The sequence below is a fragment of the Tauraco erythrolophus genome, chromosome 15 (genome assembly GCF_009769465.1).
Source record: "Tauraco erythrolophus isolate bTauEry1 chromosome 15, bTauEry1.pri, whole genome shotgun sequence".
NCBI classification, from domain to species: Eukaryota; Metazoa; Chordata; class Aves; order Musophagiformes; family Musophagidae; genus Tauraco; species Tauraco erythrolophus.
The window spans coordinates 17,689,873-17,706,557 of NC_141479.1; the positions used below are offsets into that span (position 1 = coordinate 17,689,873).

Genomic DNA, 16,685 nt, shown 5'->3' on the forward strand with positions numbered 1-16,685 from the left:
ATGGATGCGATATTTGGTAGAAATAGAGAAGAACATCCAGAGCCGATAAAAGCTCAGGTGCAAGGTAAGTGAAAGAAAATCTGTTCTCATACGTGCGTTTGCTTCGGTGTTTTGAAACGTGTAAACACTGAAACACTAGTTCGCTCACGACACCACCGAAAGGGGAAGCTGAGAAAGAGAGAAACGTCAGTGAGTTTTGTTTAAAAGACTGATCAGTGAGTTTTGTTTAAAAGACTGATCTCAGATAATATTTGTGCCCCGGTGTGGGATTTTTCTCACTTTATGGGCATTTCTGTGTACTTTTCCTACAAGTCTGTTTGAACAGGATTCACTGAACTCTCAGGATTTAATCTCGTGACACCGCCTCCCCCATGGCGCGGCTCAGGCTTTCGGTTTCTCCTCTTGGTAACCCTTCCCTACCCTCCATCTGCTCACACTATTCCTTGCCTCCTGGAGAGGGTCACTGAAATCGGGACTTTTCAACAATAGGACTTCCAAATAAAAAAGCAGCAGTAATGGATGCCAGTGTGTACCACTAACAGGGAGGAGTTAATACAGGAGTTCAGGAGTTAATACAGTAAAAACTGCGGAGTATCCTTCAGAGAGATAGTTTAAAGTGGCTCTCTAGGGATGAATGCTTGATCAATCTATTAATCTTACTGCTTTTTCTACTTTACAGAAGAGTTTTTTGCTACAGCTATGTGAGAGGCTTGTTGCTGAGAACCCATGTTTAGTAAATATGTGCTGCATTTTTTGTAGTATGTAGTCGAAGAAATGGCAGGCAATTTTAAAGTCACTTCCCAAGTACAACATTTAAAAAGACAACAATTAAAACTTGCATGATTACGTTGTTGTTGTTCAGTTTGGTGGCTGAATTGGAAAAGATTTTGTTTCAAGTCAGACAAAGTGCTTTGTTATAATTTGTGGTACTTTTATGCCTTTCAATTTTTTTCTCAAGAAAAAACTCACTATTGAAATATTTGAAGTTGTTTGCAAACAAACCATTTATCAGACCTGATCTGAATTATGGAAGGGTTTATTTGAACAAAGACTGCATGTTTCAGTAACTAAAATATTCCTTTATTGGTAATGATGATTCAGTATTTACCAATTATGAAAACTAAGGAGAACTATGACCTCTTTAAATATTTTGCTCACCCTGAGATCTGTCAGTATTTTGGTTCCTTTTTACTCAGTATGTACACTGTGAATGTGACCCCATACTTCTATTGTCATAATTTAACCCGTGCTCTCCTAAACACTGTACAGTAATGTGATTACTGTGCAGATAACTACAGACTCTATTGCTATGATGGTTCATAAACTTCCAAATATTTGGAGATTTTACTGTGTCACTTTTGTGTCCTCACATGGTACAGAAAAGTATCATTATTTCCACTTTAGATAAAAGTCCGAAGCAAAAAAGATACAAGGTCCGGGTTTTTAAAGCAATTTAAGCACTTTAGGATGCTTATTGGTACCCAATGTGCTTTACAGAAACTCTTAATTCCCACAAAGGTGAATTTTCCTCTGAAAACCTCACTAGAGGACACTTTGCTCCATGCTTTTTATATTTGAATTATGCCAGAAATTACACTGAATTACACCAGAAGTTTCAGAAGCTGCATGAAGTCTAATAGTGCCTTAAACAGAAGATCATCTTTTTTCCCTGTTTATCTCTTCCAGCTAAAATATTTTATTGGCCTGTCCTGGAACTTTTTGAGCATCATAATTCTGATATAGAAGAATAATCTCTGAACAAAATTTTTAGGCTTATCAGCTGCAAGGTGTTCATTAAATTGCAGAAATATCTGCTTTTCTTGAATAACGGGCCCCAAAGCAGAAGATAGTCTTACTGGGTCAAATTCCCACGAGACCTCAGACACAGCAGAAGTGTTACATTTTCACCGCAGGGAAAGAAGAACTGGTTGCAGCAAGATCACGCGCAGTCAGCCCAACTCAGTGTTAGCGAAAGGCTGGTTGGGGCATGACCAGCAGCTCCTGCTCATCGCACAGTTTTACAGTCATAAATGGCGTTGGTGGGAGGGTAGGAGCACAAAAGACTGTTCTCACTGCACTGCAGTTGCCCATAGTACTGGAGAAATAGCAAAGCCTGTGATCTCCTGTTGCCAAATAACAGCAAACTGTAGAAAGGGAAGTGGAAAGAAGAGAAACCTTGTATTTTAGTATTTTAGGCATATATATAAATAGACTAAACTTGTTCGGCAATTAATGTTCAGTAGTCAGCCAAAAAAAAAAAATTACGTATCTATTTTGAATATATACTTTCTTAAGATCATAATCCTATTCTCTCTGAAGGATTCTTTTCTTCTGGTAACTTGTGATTTCCTCACTGTCTTCTCAATCCTATTTTTAGTCACTCAAGTTTTGTGCAATTATCTGTATTAAAGGTTAATCCTTGTTCATCTTATACAAAAAAGTACTATAATTATTGCATTGGAACTACTCGTATTAGAAAGGCAAGTAAGGTTTGGTTTTCAAGACTCTTCTAGAATGTAGTAGTAATACTAGAACTAGTAGTAATACTACTAGTAATAATGATAATAATATGAAACTCCATCCATTGTGTCAACAATTTTTTATCTTCCTCATGTATTCCAGAACTGTAACCCTAATGAAGTTGTGTGAATATTGTGGCACACAATATTAGTTGGTTAGCCTGACTGAGAATGTATTTTAGATAAAGGTGACATTTACTCCATATCCTTCCTTTGCAGTTGGATGGTTTTTCCTTGTGTCCTTAATGCCATTTGTTTGAAGAAATGGCAAACATCCTTGTCTCCCTTACATAAAAATGTCAAAATTCAGGAAATATTCTCCTAGAAAGTGGCCAGAGTCCCTTTAGGATCTCAGAAGGTCTTGCAGCAAAATAATTATTACCTCTCTGCAACGGCATCAGCTTTGACAAAATTGAATATTTCCATGGGAGAATATTCCTGTCTGTTGTAAAGGGAGTATTAATAAGAAAGTGTGTCAACATATTCAACATGAGGTCACAAACTAAACGATAAGGAGAATTAAAAGTTCTGAATAGCTTTTTATGCAGAGACAATGTTCAGTGCAGGAATAGTGTGGAAAAGTAGTGTGTGATCTTAAAAATTCCCTCAGGAGGCATACACACAAAGCAGCAAGTGAAGCTTCTAATTTATTATCTGATATGCTTTTGTTCAGCTCTTTAACCCCAATGACATTCTTTAATTGTTGTTATTCTGTGTGTCAGATGATAATGTATTTCTTCCAGGAACTGGCTGAGGAACATTTCATATTCAAAGTTCAATAGTATTCATGTATTTTCAGAAAATACTCCTGCCCTTTACTTGTGTTCAAAACACCAGCATTCTGACTAGTGTCACAAAAGCACTCCCAAAATGACACTACATTATGTTGTGTAATTTAATTAATGAAATTTTTACTGGAATTCATTTAGCCTGGAGTTTAAATTGATGTACTAAAGGCCAATGCAAGTCATATAACCTATAAAATATGCTTATTGCTGATAAGCTCAAGCTTTTCCTGGCATAAGTAAAAGGGTTTAAATGTATCACTTTAAAATCTGAGTGCAGGAAAGAAAGCTCCAACTTTATTTAATTCCTGATATTTAGCAAACTACATTCCAGCAATCTCATCTTCTTATAGTAATCTCCTATAGCAATATTCATGTGGAATATTACTAGTGCCACATTGTTGAGCAGGTCATATTTTCATTAACCAAAACTCCAGCATAATTATCTGCTGTTACAAATCTGGACTTAAACCCATAGTCTGTGTGCCTATATGAAGCCTGTGCACTAAGGAAAATTGTCCTGTAGCATGTTTCTCACCTAAATGAATGGATACTGGTATCTCCTTTTTGTTTATAGGTCAGTTGCCCACTTGGTTGAAAGGGATGCTTCTCCGAAACGGGCCAGGGATGCACACAATAGGAGACACAAAGTATAACCACTGGTTTGATGGCTTGGCTCTGCTGCATGCCTTTACATTTAAAAATGGTAAGTTGTTGCATATCAGATTTAAAAAAGCTCAACAACCCGAATCTTGGTGCCTTATGTTGCTAATTCCGTTTTGAGTTTGATTAGCTTTAGTATGTTGCAGGTTCCATCTGCAGAGTGGCATATGTGGTGAGGTGGTAATTGCTTTGGGGAAAGTCTCTCCAGACATACACTTGCACCTCACTCTCCACAGCAGCGGCAGGAGTATCTCTGCAGGGCTGTTATCAGAGATGGGTTATGTTACCTTTTTCCCTGGAGTGCCAAAGTTCCATACTGTCTGTGCTGCAGGACATCCTGCAACCAGCTCTGAGCAGGTCGCAGCAGGGCAGCCTTTGACTTCCACCCACAGCAAGAAAACCTCTACTGTTTCAAATGAGATCAACCAAAAGTACTGTAATATCCAGAGGTTTTTCTGTTGTGGATGAACAACCTAGTTTCAGGGAAGACTTAACATTCCCCTTTTAGGATTTGGTTGCAGCTGTAACAGCTGCTAGGAGAGAAACTGGGCCACTGTGTCACTTCATATACCAAACCTCGCTTACGTACACATGACACCCCTGCAAGGAGTTCTACTCGTCATCCTTATGGAGGGAAAACAGGCAGCTCCTCTATCCAAAATAATTTCATTTTTTGTTTTCAGTTAAAGCATTTTTTATCAGTTCAGCTGTTTTACAGTGCGAGGCAGGATGTTTTACATCTAGATTCTTGCTGCAAAAAGTATCGGTAAAAGAACTGGGTTTTACTCCTGTCATTCCATTCCTAGTGTTTACTTTTTAGTTTCCATTTCTGTGATCGGAGGTATTTAATGCAACTGCAGGATCTCCTTGCCTGTCCAGCTCTACGTCCTTAATAAAATAACCTATTAAAAAAAGACCATTGTTTTTTAAATTGCCAGTATATTTTACTTACCTAGAGCAAACAGAGCTCAGTTAGTTCAAATATAGTGGTCCATTAAACTGCTTAGGATAGACATTGATTTCTTCAAGAAATTTGTTATTCTCTTATAACTGAATTTTGCCAATACAAGAGATTTACCACCAGCCACGCATTGATGCATAATTAATATTTTTTACATTTTTGTTTTGGTTTACTGGAAGAGTTTATCCAAATCCCTCCTTCCCTCTCCCCAGTCCCCTAGTATTGTCCAAATGTGTTGGGAACCAAGGAAGCTAGACAAATTGTTACCAAGCTCAGCAGCTAAAGGGACAGTCCTGAGTTCCTTAGAGAGCAGAGAAAGCCTTCCAAACCAGAGAGTTAGGAGCATTCTTGGTTTTAATAGAATCATAGAATCATAGAATGGTTAGGGTTGGAAGGAAGTTTTGTTGCAAACTTTTCTTAGCTAAAGGACATCTGCTTGAGAAAATCTCTCTCTGACTTTATGTATGCTAATTTTCTAAAGAACTCAGTATGAAATGTGATTGAAACCTGTTTGGCCTTTGTCAGGTGAAGTTTACTACAGAAGTAAGTATCTCCGAAGTGACACGTACAAGTGCAATATAGAAGCAAATCGAATTGTGGTGTCTGAGTTTGGAACGATGGCTTATCCAGATCCATGCAAAAACATATTTGCCAAGTAAGCAATGCTTTTTCCAATAAGATTCTTCTGTCTACTTCTCTCTCCAGCACAGGTGTCTTTCTGTTTTCCCTTGACACATATTTACAAACAGGAAATTTGTTTCGTAAATTTACAATTGCCAAATATTGACAAGGCCGAGAGATATATTCAGCACTGTGTGCTCTATGGGTCATCCCAAGGCAAATTTTTCAAATTCATTCTATCAGCAATATCAGCTGTTTTATTCACTATTGCAAGTAGATTTCATTGTAATTTTGAAAAAACAAATTTTTCAAGTGTTTCACATAAATTTATAAAAATGATACTCTGTAAGGGGAGAAGCAGCAAGAAAGGAAAAGATGGGGAAGGAATTTATGCAAAGTTAATTCAACAAAAAGAAGAAAAGCATCAATAACTGAAAAAAATAGAAAAAAATCTGGATTAAAGATCATTTTTACAAAAAAAAATAAAGTGATGACAAATTCCAATTGTTTATTAGGTCATGTGCAGTGCTTTGAAGGACTGCACCCACAGGCCTTAGCTAATCTTATGTTCAAAGTCAGAACCACTTGGGATCAGTGCAGTAGCTGCTTTCATACCGTTGGAAAGGACGACAGGCCACGTATGCGAAGCAAGGTGTGAGCCACCATTTTATCACCTATCCTGTAAAATTGCTGGTGGATATTCCCTGACAAATGCAAGTAGCACACCCAGCTCTTCTTCCTGGCTGAACCACCTCTAATGACCTTGAATTTGATATTTGCTAATATGATATAAGCTGTGACCCTGAGATAAGACGATTTTCTTCCCTCTTCCAGCAGTAGTAGGGTGACATTGGCATTTTAAGTTCAAAAGAGATAGGAGCAACTTTGTCTTGGTTTCAGGTGAATACGATAAAATCCTACACTAATAAGGAAAACTGTCAAGCCCACATGTGAAGCTGGGTCCTCTTTGAAATCATAATTGCGATAGAGGATAACACCAGGAACAAAATTACTCCATCAGGGAGTATATGAGTCCATCTATTTTATGAAGGCATACCCTGAAAAACCTACCAGCTTTTAGGCAGAAACTGTTAGGCTAAATTCTCCCAAGGTGTGTACAGGAGAGCATGGAGTTAGCCCATCCTGGCAAACCAGTGCACGTGTTAGAGCAGACAGCAGGACTGGACCTGCATGCCCATTTGTGCATGGAAAAACAGTTGCACGCGTGTCCTTAGCCCTTGTCCTGGCCAAGGGTGTTGGAGAAGCTGGTCTCCTCCACTTTTCCACCCTTTCCACGGAGGCAGTGTAGGAGCACCAGAAGAGAGCACAGGAGGGGAGAGACAGACTCCCCGACCCTGCTGCTGTGCACAGCCAGCACTGCTGGGGTGACTTCTGCTTCACACGGGGTAAGAGCTACTACAGCTTCTGCCGCTCTAACGAACCGACACAAATTTCCCTCTGTACAGGGCATTCTCATACATGTCTCACACCATTCCCGAGTTCACAGACAACTGCCTGATCAACATTATGAAAATTGGGGATGATTTTTATGCTACCGGTGAGACTAACTTCATCTGGAAAATTAATCCGCAGACTCTGGAGACACTAGAGAAGGTATAAACGACTGTCGGTCATGCTGGTTCCTTATCTGCTAATGAATACAGTTTCTGGATGACTCATAAGGATCCTTAACTGGAAAGATACTCCTCTTCTTCTACTATTGCCTTACTTTTGAAATCATGGTAAAACAAAATAGTGAAGATACCACATCGTTCAAGAACTCATGAGTTCAAAATTAAATCCCAAGTAGTTTGGGAAAAGCTGGGCTTTAGGCAATGTCACTTGTACATATCTAGCAAGGTTGCAGGAATAATACCACATATCATGCTTATGACGTGATTATTTTGAATTATTCCCATTATTATGCATCTGTAGTTATCAAATGATTTACATAATTAACAATTCAGTAGGTCAGTTATATGACTACTTTTCAAGTACCTTATGCAAGATATTACTTAGCTATTAAAACAAACTCTTGACATATTGAAATATGCAATGAGCTTTTTCTAGCATGGAGTACAGTTTGAGTACAATTTCCAAGCTTTAAATCAAATACAAATCTCTTTGCTCCAGAAGATTGCTCTACTCATAGCCCTATTAAATAAACTGCTTTCAGGAGGAAATGGGCATTTGCAGAGTAACTTCTTTAGCCAATCCTCCCATTATGTTATGTGACTGCAAGGGAGGGGTGAATATAATTCAAATTATGTAAGTTGTTTCAACCTTGAATTAGGAAATCATTTGGGTACCTACATAACTAATTTGGCTTAACTGTTTAAATGTCAAGGCCTTTTGAAAATAGGGCACCAATAAGAGGCTGCCAGTGCTAAAAAGCTGGTGGATTTGTGGTGTTAGCTGAGATAAATTTTAATTCTCTTACACATCTCTAAAATCTCCTGTTGTAACATTTTCCAGATTGACTACAGCAAATACATAGCTGTAAATGTGGCAACTTCTCACCCACACTATGACAGTGCTGGAAACGTTCTCAACATGGGTACTTCAATAGTTGATAAAGGGAAGACAAAATACATGCTATTTAAGATTCCTCCCTCTGTGCCAGGTAAGATATGTCTTCTATCAGTATTTTCTAGAAACTTGTTAGCAATTTGTTTTCTTCTGACGTTAAGGGGTGGTGATACAGCTCTTCTAGAAACCGATGGCAATCATTTTCTTGATTTTAACTTAGCGTGAACTCAATGTTAACAACTTAGCCTGTCTGGGCACAGGCTATTACAAAGGTTCATCTCAAATACTGTGTAAACAGGGTATTTCAGTTTGCTTCTAGAAGAACTTGCTTTTAGAAGAATTCTACTTTGAATATTACTAGAGTGAACTAACTCTTTTAGAAGAATTACCATTCCCTGTATTGTGCTGTGTATAGGAAGGATGAACAGAAACAATTTTATCTATAGGGCAGTATATATAATTTGAAGTTGTAAATTCTGATTTTCTTCATACATGAAAATGTTCTTAAAATGCTGATACTGTGATTACAGGGAAGCATAATACCAAATAATACCTAATATAGAGTTAATTCCTCTCTAACCTGGACTACATCAGGCCTTGCTGAAATATTGTCCTTTGTTTACAGAGTAAATAACTTGCTCTCCTTCCTTCAAGATAATTACTTTTTTGTGTGTATTTTTTAAAATCAGCTGTTAATGTGATGTCTGCCCTCTTGGTTGAACAGTCAAGAGGCCTTCCACAGCTGAAAGAAAGATAAGTTTGTAATTTCTAGCTGGGGCTCAAAGTTGGTAGAGAACAAGCAGGATCTCCTTAGAAGTTCAGAAACATGGAGGCATTTGAATCCCCTTGTAAAGCTGCTGATTGAAGTGAACATCTTTCTCCTCTATGCTGGAAATTCTGAAGACAGTAACCAGCAGAATCAAATACTAAGATGAGAGGCCTCTGTCTAAATTGATCCGGCGTTGAGATATTACTGTGTTGCTTCACTCAGATGCAAACTTCTGTGTTAATGCTGCAGAAGGAAACGAACAACTTTCTTAACAGGAAAATGCAAATAAAACTGAGATGAACCTGTTCTTTCCTACGTCATACAGGGGAGCAATCCAAGCACAAGATTGTATTGGAATTTGTTATAAATGTAATTTTGTTTTTTATCATTTATATTCAGAAAACGAAAGGAAGAAATCTTGTTTTAAACATCTGGAAGTGGTATGCTCCATCCCTTCTCGCTCTCTGCTCAACCCAAGCTACTACCATAGCTTTGGAATCACAGAAAATTACATTATCTTCATAGAGCAGCCACTCAAACTGGATATTGTCAAAATGGCAACTGCTTACATCCGAGGTGTGAGCTGGGCGTCCTGCCTTGCCTATCACAAGGAAGAGAAGGTATTTTTCCTAATGCTGAGTAATGGAGTCAGCCAGGCCAGTAACCTCTCCCACACTGTTCTGTTTTTCATCTGGTTCATCAATTTCAGTAATCCCTCATTTTTCTTCAACCCCTGACTTTCATGTTGCACACTCTTTTTTAGAAGTTGCATTTTTTTAAATACTGTCTCCCGTAACCAATATTTCACAAATAAATATCTGATGCTGAAGTGCTTGAGCAAGAGGATAGTTTGGCATTGTTAGAAATATTGTGTGCCAGCAGAGAAATTAAAAACCGCAGTAGCATCCCAGCCACATACAGTTGCTCCTGGTCCAAACAAAATACTGTTTGTTATGGAAGAGATCTGCTCCAGATCCATTGCATCAGAAAGGAGAGCCAGACTGGTGGAAGAGCCTGCATCCAACAGAAGGAGAGTCTTTCACTGTGGCAACTGAGGAAAAAACCTGTTTTCTGAGGACCTTATTCCCACATGCTTTGGCCATCAATAAGTGGGGCATGCTGGGGAAGTGAGCAGCAGGACAGAACACTATGAAGACTCTGGACTAAGGCAGATTTATTTAACTTAAAAATAGAGCAGAGAGTTTTCTAGTACTGGAAAACTTCAATTCTCAGCCTAGCCCAAATAGTAATTTGCAACAGTAAAATGAGTTTAAAGCACTTCCATGCTCATTTTACTCCTGCATTATTTGATCTTCAGGTTGGAACGTCTTGTCTCCTAGCAGCAAATCCTGGTTCTTAATATGCTTCAGTAGAAACAGACAATACATTAGAATGTTGAGGGCTACCATTAGAAAATAGTTTCCTAAATAACTATTTATTGATCATTAACGGTTTTAAATAATGTTTCCTATCTTTCAGACTTGGTTTCACTTTGTAGACAAGAAGACTAAAAAAGAAGTATCCACCAAGTTTTATACCGATGCTCTGGTGCTTTTTCACCATATAAATGCTTATGAAGAGGATGGCCACATTATTTTTGATATTATTGCCTATACAGACAGTAGCTTATATGACATGTTCTATTTAAAAAAACTGAGTACAGACTTTGAAGAGAACAACAAGCTTACCTCCATACCAACTTGCAAGCGATTTGTTGTTCCTCTGCAGTATGACAAGGTAGAAAGAAAATGGCTTTTTAATGTGTTCTTTGATCAGTAATTTAAAATACATCAGTGTGAATAATGGGTGAATTATTAATTGCCAGCCCTTATGTGCAAATTTCTAATTCTTTAAAAATAAGACATACACAAAGTGTGCAGGAGTTTTGTTTTGTGTATGTATTGTGAGAAATGGCAACAAGCAGTTGGACGTACAGTTACATGGATCTAGGTTCTGATACCATCCTTTCTGGTGAACCAGCTATTGAACATATGTAATTTCCTTACCAGTGAGATTATTGGTAAGATGATATCAAATACGAGCAGATGTATCAACTTGGCTGTTGACTGGAAGGGTATGCATGAGATTTTGCACAATCTGTTTCTTCCACTTTACTGGAAGCCTAAATGTAATATACTCATGCTCTCAATTATTGCAATAGTTTTATTGAAATGAGAAGATTTCATTTAAGTGTGAGATTTATGAGGAAGAGGAAAGATTTTATCTTTCATTTTAATTTAAAACATCATTTTACATCATTGTTTGCAAACGAGATTTCATACTGCCCAGCAACCTGGGCAAGTTAATGCTTGATATGTTTGGAATGGATAATACTTCTTTCTGCATCCTAGAATCTTGCTGCTTTGTTCATGTCTCAAAAACAATCATGCAGCAATGACAAAGGATGTGTTGGATCACACCAGCTATCCAAACTACCCTGCAATCTTAAGAATTCAGCAATAGCATATTAAAAACAAGAGTGCATTACACCTATTTCTGCACTTGATCTATAGCAGGTGCAAAAAAACTAACCTTGATGACTTTTAGTGGGAATTTGATACCTAATTCCTTGAATCTCATCTTCATTAATGAAATTCACAAACTATGTAATCCATTTATTGTGCTTCTGGAACATAGTCATGTCTATCTAAACCTTTCTAAAGGCTTGGTGTGATTCAGAATGATTACTCTGTGATATATAAAAATCCTCTGAGTATAACAAGATTTCCAATGAAAAGGTCAGAATCTAATGTTACAAGATAAATGCCATACGAAGGAACTTCTTGAAGCTGGATTATTGGTTTAATCCCAAAACTGTAAATATTAATATCAAAGCTGATGAAAGATGTAAATTAGAAGCATATTCTTAGAGTCACATTACTTTTTCAGCATCTGTCTCTTTCAGGATGCCAAAGTAGGTTCTAATTTAGTCAGGCTTCCATCTACCGCAACTGCCATAAAAGAGAAAGATGGCAGCATCTATTGCCAACCTGAAATACTGTGTGAAGGTGAGACATATCCATTATACAAATCTCAAATGTGTTCTCTTACACACACATAGGTGCAGTCTAATAATGCCTAGGAGCTGTTCATATATGCAAGATCTTTATAAAGCTAAGAGAAATTAAACTTTCAATTAATATGTTTAGCGTAGTTATTGACAATATCTTTCTTTTCTTTACTTCCCTCCTCTGAGTCTCTCCACTAACTTATGACCCTGAAACTCTCAGATAGATATTTATCAAGAGTGATATCCTTTAAAGGTCTGAAGTTATATCAGTTTTGTATTAATACAGGGTCCCAAGTCTGATCTTACAACTATTAATATGGCTTTCAAGTCTACCTGTTACAAGAGTAAATTTAGTTAAATAGGTCTGTTATAAATAGTAACTTCAGTTATTGCTGTATTTTATAAAGATTGCCTTTGAAAGTGGATTTTAAAACTTTTTTCAGGAAATAATAACAGGAATATGTAAGGAATATTTACCTAAAGCAAAAGTAATTTCTTAGAATGGTAGCATCCAGTTTTATCTCAGATGTTTACATCTCATGTATTTATGAAGAAAGAAAAAAACAAAACAAAGCAAAACAAACCCTCCTAAATTCTAGTATAATGAATCCCTAAGAATGAACAATTGTCATTTTTTAACCAACAACCCTGGCTTAATTATGTTGTGTTAATATCTATCTTCAGCTTCTTAGAAATTCAGACATAAAAAATCCACAGACATAAAAACACCTGTTTTAAATACTGTCAAGGTTTTTCACAGGGCAAAACTTCCTGAAGGTTGGCATATGTAAACATACATTTGAGTTATTTTCTTCTCTTACTCCTAAGTCTTGATCTTTATTTTACCCAGGGATAGAACTGCCTCGCATCAATTACGACTATAATGGCAAAAAATACAAGTATGTCTTTGCAGCAGAAGTCCAGTGGAAGCCAGTTCCTACAAAGGTATAATTAACATTTGCAAAGTCAAAGAACTGTATTTATAGAACACACATCAAATTTAGGCAGTTATAACTAGACCATGCTTTACTAGTTTGGCCCAAAATATAGCCTAATCTGCATTCATACATGCAAACTCTAAGTGTGTGGTTCTAAGGCCAGAAACAGAACTCTTTTTTTCAACATCGAGTTGAAGTTTCTAAATTATGACACTGCAGTTGGTTTCTATGTTCATAAATTTCAGTACTTGAAAGCAGGGGGATGAAAAGCTGGACATGCACGTTAGCTTACTTGTATGATTGAAACAGCCTCACTGGGTTTCCAAACTATGGAAACAATATATCTTCATTTTACTAGTTGAAAATCTGGAGTATTATTATCAGCTGTTAAAAACACGTAGTTCCACAGGCAGCAGAACAAATGCTTTCTTACACATGTGACTTGAGGCTGGATTTTCAAGTACTCAATAGTGTATGTGTTTCTGTCAAAACTTTTCCCATTGGTCAGTCATTCACATGCAAAGAAACATGAAATACCTAAATTCTTATAAGGGTCAGCTCACATTGTACCATTTCTCTCATAAAGTATTAATAAACTCAGGCTTCTTTATCCAGCTTTATGTTTCCACTAAGTCTCCTGAACACAATAGTTACTGAGACCTTCACTGTTCTGCTAAGTTGGGCTGAATGCGCCAAGAGCTACAAAGGAGACAGTAGGAAAAAGAAGTATTGACAGACATACATCTGTAATATTTTTTCCCTTTAGGAAACCTAACTAAAAAAAAAAAAGTTATTGCAACAGTATCTAATCAATTAAAAATATTACAACAATATCTAATTTTTCAGAAAGCTTTATCTTTTGCTAGCTAGTTCTGTGTTAGAGGGTAGCAAATGCTTCGGTTGAGTATGCGTGATGCCAACTTTTCAGGAGACAGCCTAGAGTACAAATAGATTTAGATAAAAAGTATTAATAATTGAAGGTAAAAGTATGGTATGGATAAACTTACTCTTTATAATCCTTGTTCTGTGACCATAAGTGCAAATTGAGTTCAGTGTTGATTCCTGTACATAATTACCACAACTGATTACAAAATAAAGCTGGATTTCTGCATGATGCAAGAAAATTTATTGCAGAACATCTGACAGTAGTTCAAACAAATCTGCAAGTTTGTGATTTCTAGTGTAGATAATCCCTGTTTGACTTAAATATAATAAAAAATGCTGTTAGAAGATTTTTTTTTTTCACATCAGTTGCTTTTTAATGAATGCAGGCACAACAACAACCATGTATAATCCTTAGGTGAAGCCTGTCAGTGAAATTGCTGTCATCTTGGTTAGAAGGGAGAGTTCTTCCAAATTCTTCCTCCAGTCATTTGAATAGTTTCATTTTTGTGTAAACAAATATTTTGACTAAAGGTCAAAAGGGAAAAGAATGTAACTGCATCTGTATGGGTGTAGAAAAGGCCTTAACAGAACTGACCTGAACTGCAAATGCCATGCATCCCCACTGGTGATTGGTTTGGTCAGACTCTTGACCCATTAATGAGATTAAAATCTGTATTCTGTTCCTTCAGTAAATACCAGTATCTTGTGGAATTCTTGCCTCATCTTTACATATCACTATTAATAGCCTTTGTTCTGGCATATATACCCTACTTAACAATAGAAGGCTTTGAGAAATATTGAGTTCACAATAAAAGGAAAATAATTCATAGGATTAGAAGACAGAAAGTTTAAATTTTCCCTTTCTTTTTCCTGCTTTACTACAGAATCGCAGTGATTTGGTGCAAGTCACTTAAATGTTCTGGGCCTTGGACTCTTCCTCTCTGTAGTGAGGACATGATTTACAGTGAAGGCTCTCTCATGATCCGTTAGAATTTGTAAAATACTTAAAGCCCATAAATGAAAGATGCAGTTGTAATCTAATGAAATTAAATTAAAATAAAATTATGTGATTATTCAATGTGACTGCAAAGTTTAACGTTTTCCAGGTGTTTCCTTCTTGTGATGACATATGCCTTGTTGCTCTTTAACTCTTAGCATTGGTCCCCCATGCCAGTTCATGTTGTACCTTTGGAATAAACCACTGTCTGGGTCACTGACATCTTTATTTTCTGGTCACAACAATTTAGATTGCAAAATTTAATGTCCAGACAAAGGAAATGCTCCACTGGGAAGAGGACCACTGCTGGCCATCTGAGCCTGTTTTCATTCCCAGCCCTGATGCAAGAGAAGAGGATGATGGTAAAATAATGACAACATTCTGAAAGCTGGGGTTTCATGATTTTTGCATTAAATCCTATAAGTTCCATTGTTCTTAATCAAGAAAGCTGGGCTGACGCTTCCACTGTGAGATTAAAATTAGCACCAGTCATTTTACTCCTGCAGATAAAAAAACCAAAGAAACAATAGACCAAAATCAGCTTGTGTAATGTCCCAAGGCAGCCATAAACAATAAAACCAGTGCTTCAGACTTTCCAGAGAGACACTTGGAGCTGGATTTATCAATAGTTTGGAGCAGCTGGAGCTGTGGAAAGTCAGTGTTGTTACAGATGAGAACATGAAGTGGCACTGCAAGTATCCCTGGAATCTTGACCCGGTTCTGTTCTCAGGTGACTCCTTGCAAAGGCAAATAGCAAATAGCTGAAAGGATGAGTCCCAAAACTGCCAGGCACAAAATTCAGTGTTGGTTTGCTTTTTTCCTTTCCTATGAACTGCAGGCAGACCAGAAAAAATCACGGAAGAGAAGCATTCATTAGTTCTTTAGCACTCTCAGTTTACTTCTTGATCTAGTGAGCACTTTCAGTTTATGTCCTAAAATTCTTAGGAAACAAGAATTGTTTCCTGACAGTGTTATCTTTTCTGCTTGATGTAACTAGTATGTGCTTCTAATTCTTCATTTGTATGTCACAGGTATTGTTCTGACCTGTATTGTGACGTCTGATCCAAAGAAAGCACCCTTCCTACTTGTCTTGGATGCTAAAACATTCCAAGAATTGTGCCGAGCCACAGTAGATGTAGACTTGCATCTGGACCTGCATGGAATGTTTATACCAGAGAAAGACGTGAAGACTGAGACTGAGTAAAATGCTATTTATCCAGTTACACAGACTGAGACATCCTTCTGCTGAATGTGGGATAATATCACTCAGAAACAACCTTACCTTATGACAAGAAATGACTAAATATAATCTTTTCAATAACTAGATATAACCTCTTATAAGAGAGAGCAATAACTTTTATTAGATATAATTACATGCACAGCTGGTCCATAACTATTACGAAAGAAGAATGATCAGTATTAAGTGCTAATGTTGAATACAACTTGTGGGCAGGGAATAGAAGACAAGAAGGGTTTTATTTGAGTAGAATATAGCTTTCTGAGCAAATGAAGTACTGTATTTATAGGGTGATGCATGGCATGAGTCACGTATGTTTGCAGGTCGTGTAACTTTCATGGACTGTTTCAAGACTCATGATGAAAGTTGTCTCCTGCCAGATAACCTCATGTTAAACTATCTGCTATGATACTAATAATTCATGGTGGTGCATTCTCTTGGTGCTTGATTTCTTAAACTCCATGATAACCAAAGTATTACACTGAGGTGCTACAACCTTCTAATTTAGAACCTAAAAAAACCTACTTTGCTAATAATTTCATAGCATATTTTTCCCTTTTATGTTGACAAAACCAAGTAACTTGAAATAGAACATATGTTTTTATGTAGCACTCAATTATACTTTAGTGCTATTCAATCTTAAGCATTTTGTATTTAAATCAGTTTTCCTTGAGGAGAATATCTGACGTGACATTTCATGTAATGAGATGATTACATGGTGTAAAAGATAAACAGAAACGTAGTATTTATTAATATTGCTAATATTCTCCG

The 16,685-nt window shown here is 37.0% G+C and overlaps 1 protein-coding gene across 1 annotated transcript; it reads left to right on the forward strand.

Annotated features, from left to right (window-relative positions):
• BCO1 (beta-carotene oxygenase 1) lies at window positions 1-15,911 on the forward strand. Its single transcript, XM_009992007.2, has 11 exons — window positions 1-64; window positions 3,882-4,010; window positions 5,454-5,583; window positions 7,016-7,163; window positions 8,025-8,172; window positions 9,247-9,467; window positions 10,327-10,584; window positions 11,753-11,855; window positions 12,708-12,802; window positions 14,928-15,039; window positions 15,709-15,911. Exons 1-11 carry the CDS (start codon window positions 1-3, stop codon window positions 15,879-15,881), a joined length of 1,581 nt encoding a protein of 526 aa, XP_009990309.2. The 3' UTR covers window positions 15,882-15,911.
• Window positions 15,912-16,685: the final 774 nt, after the last annotated feature.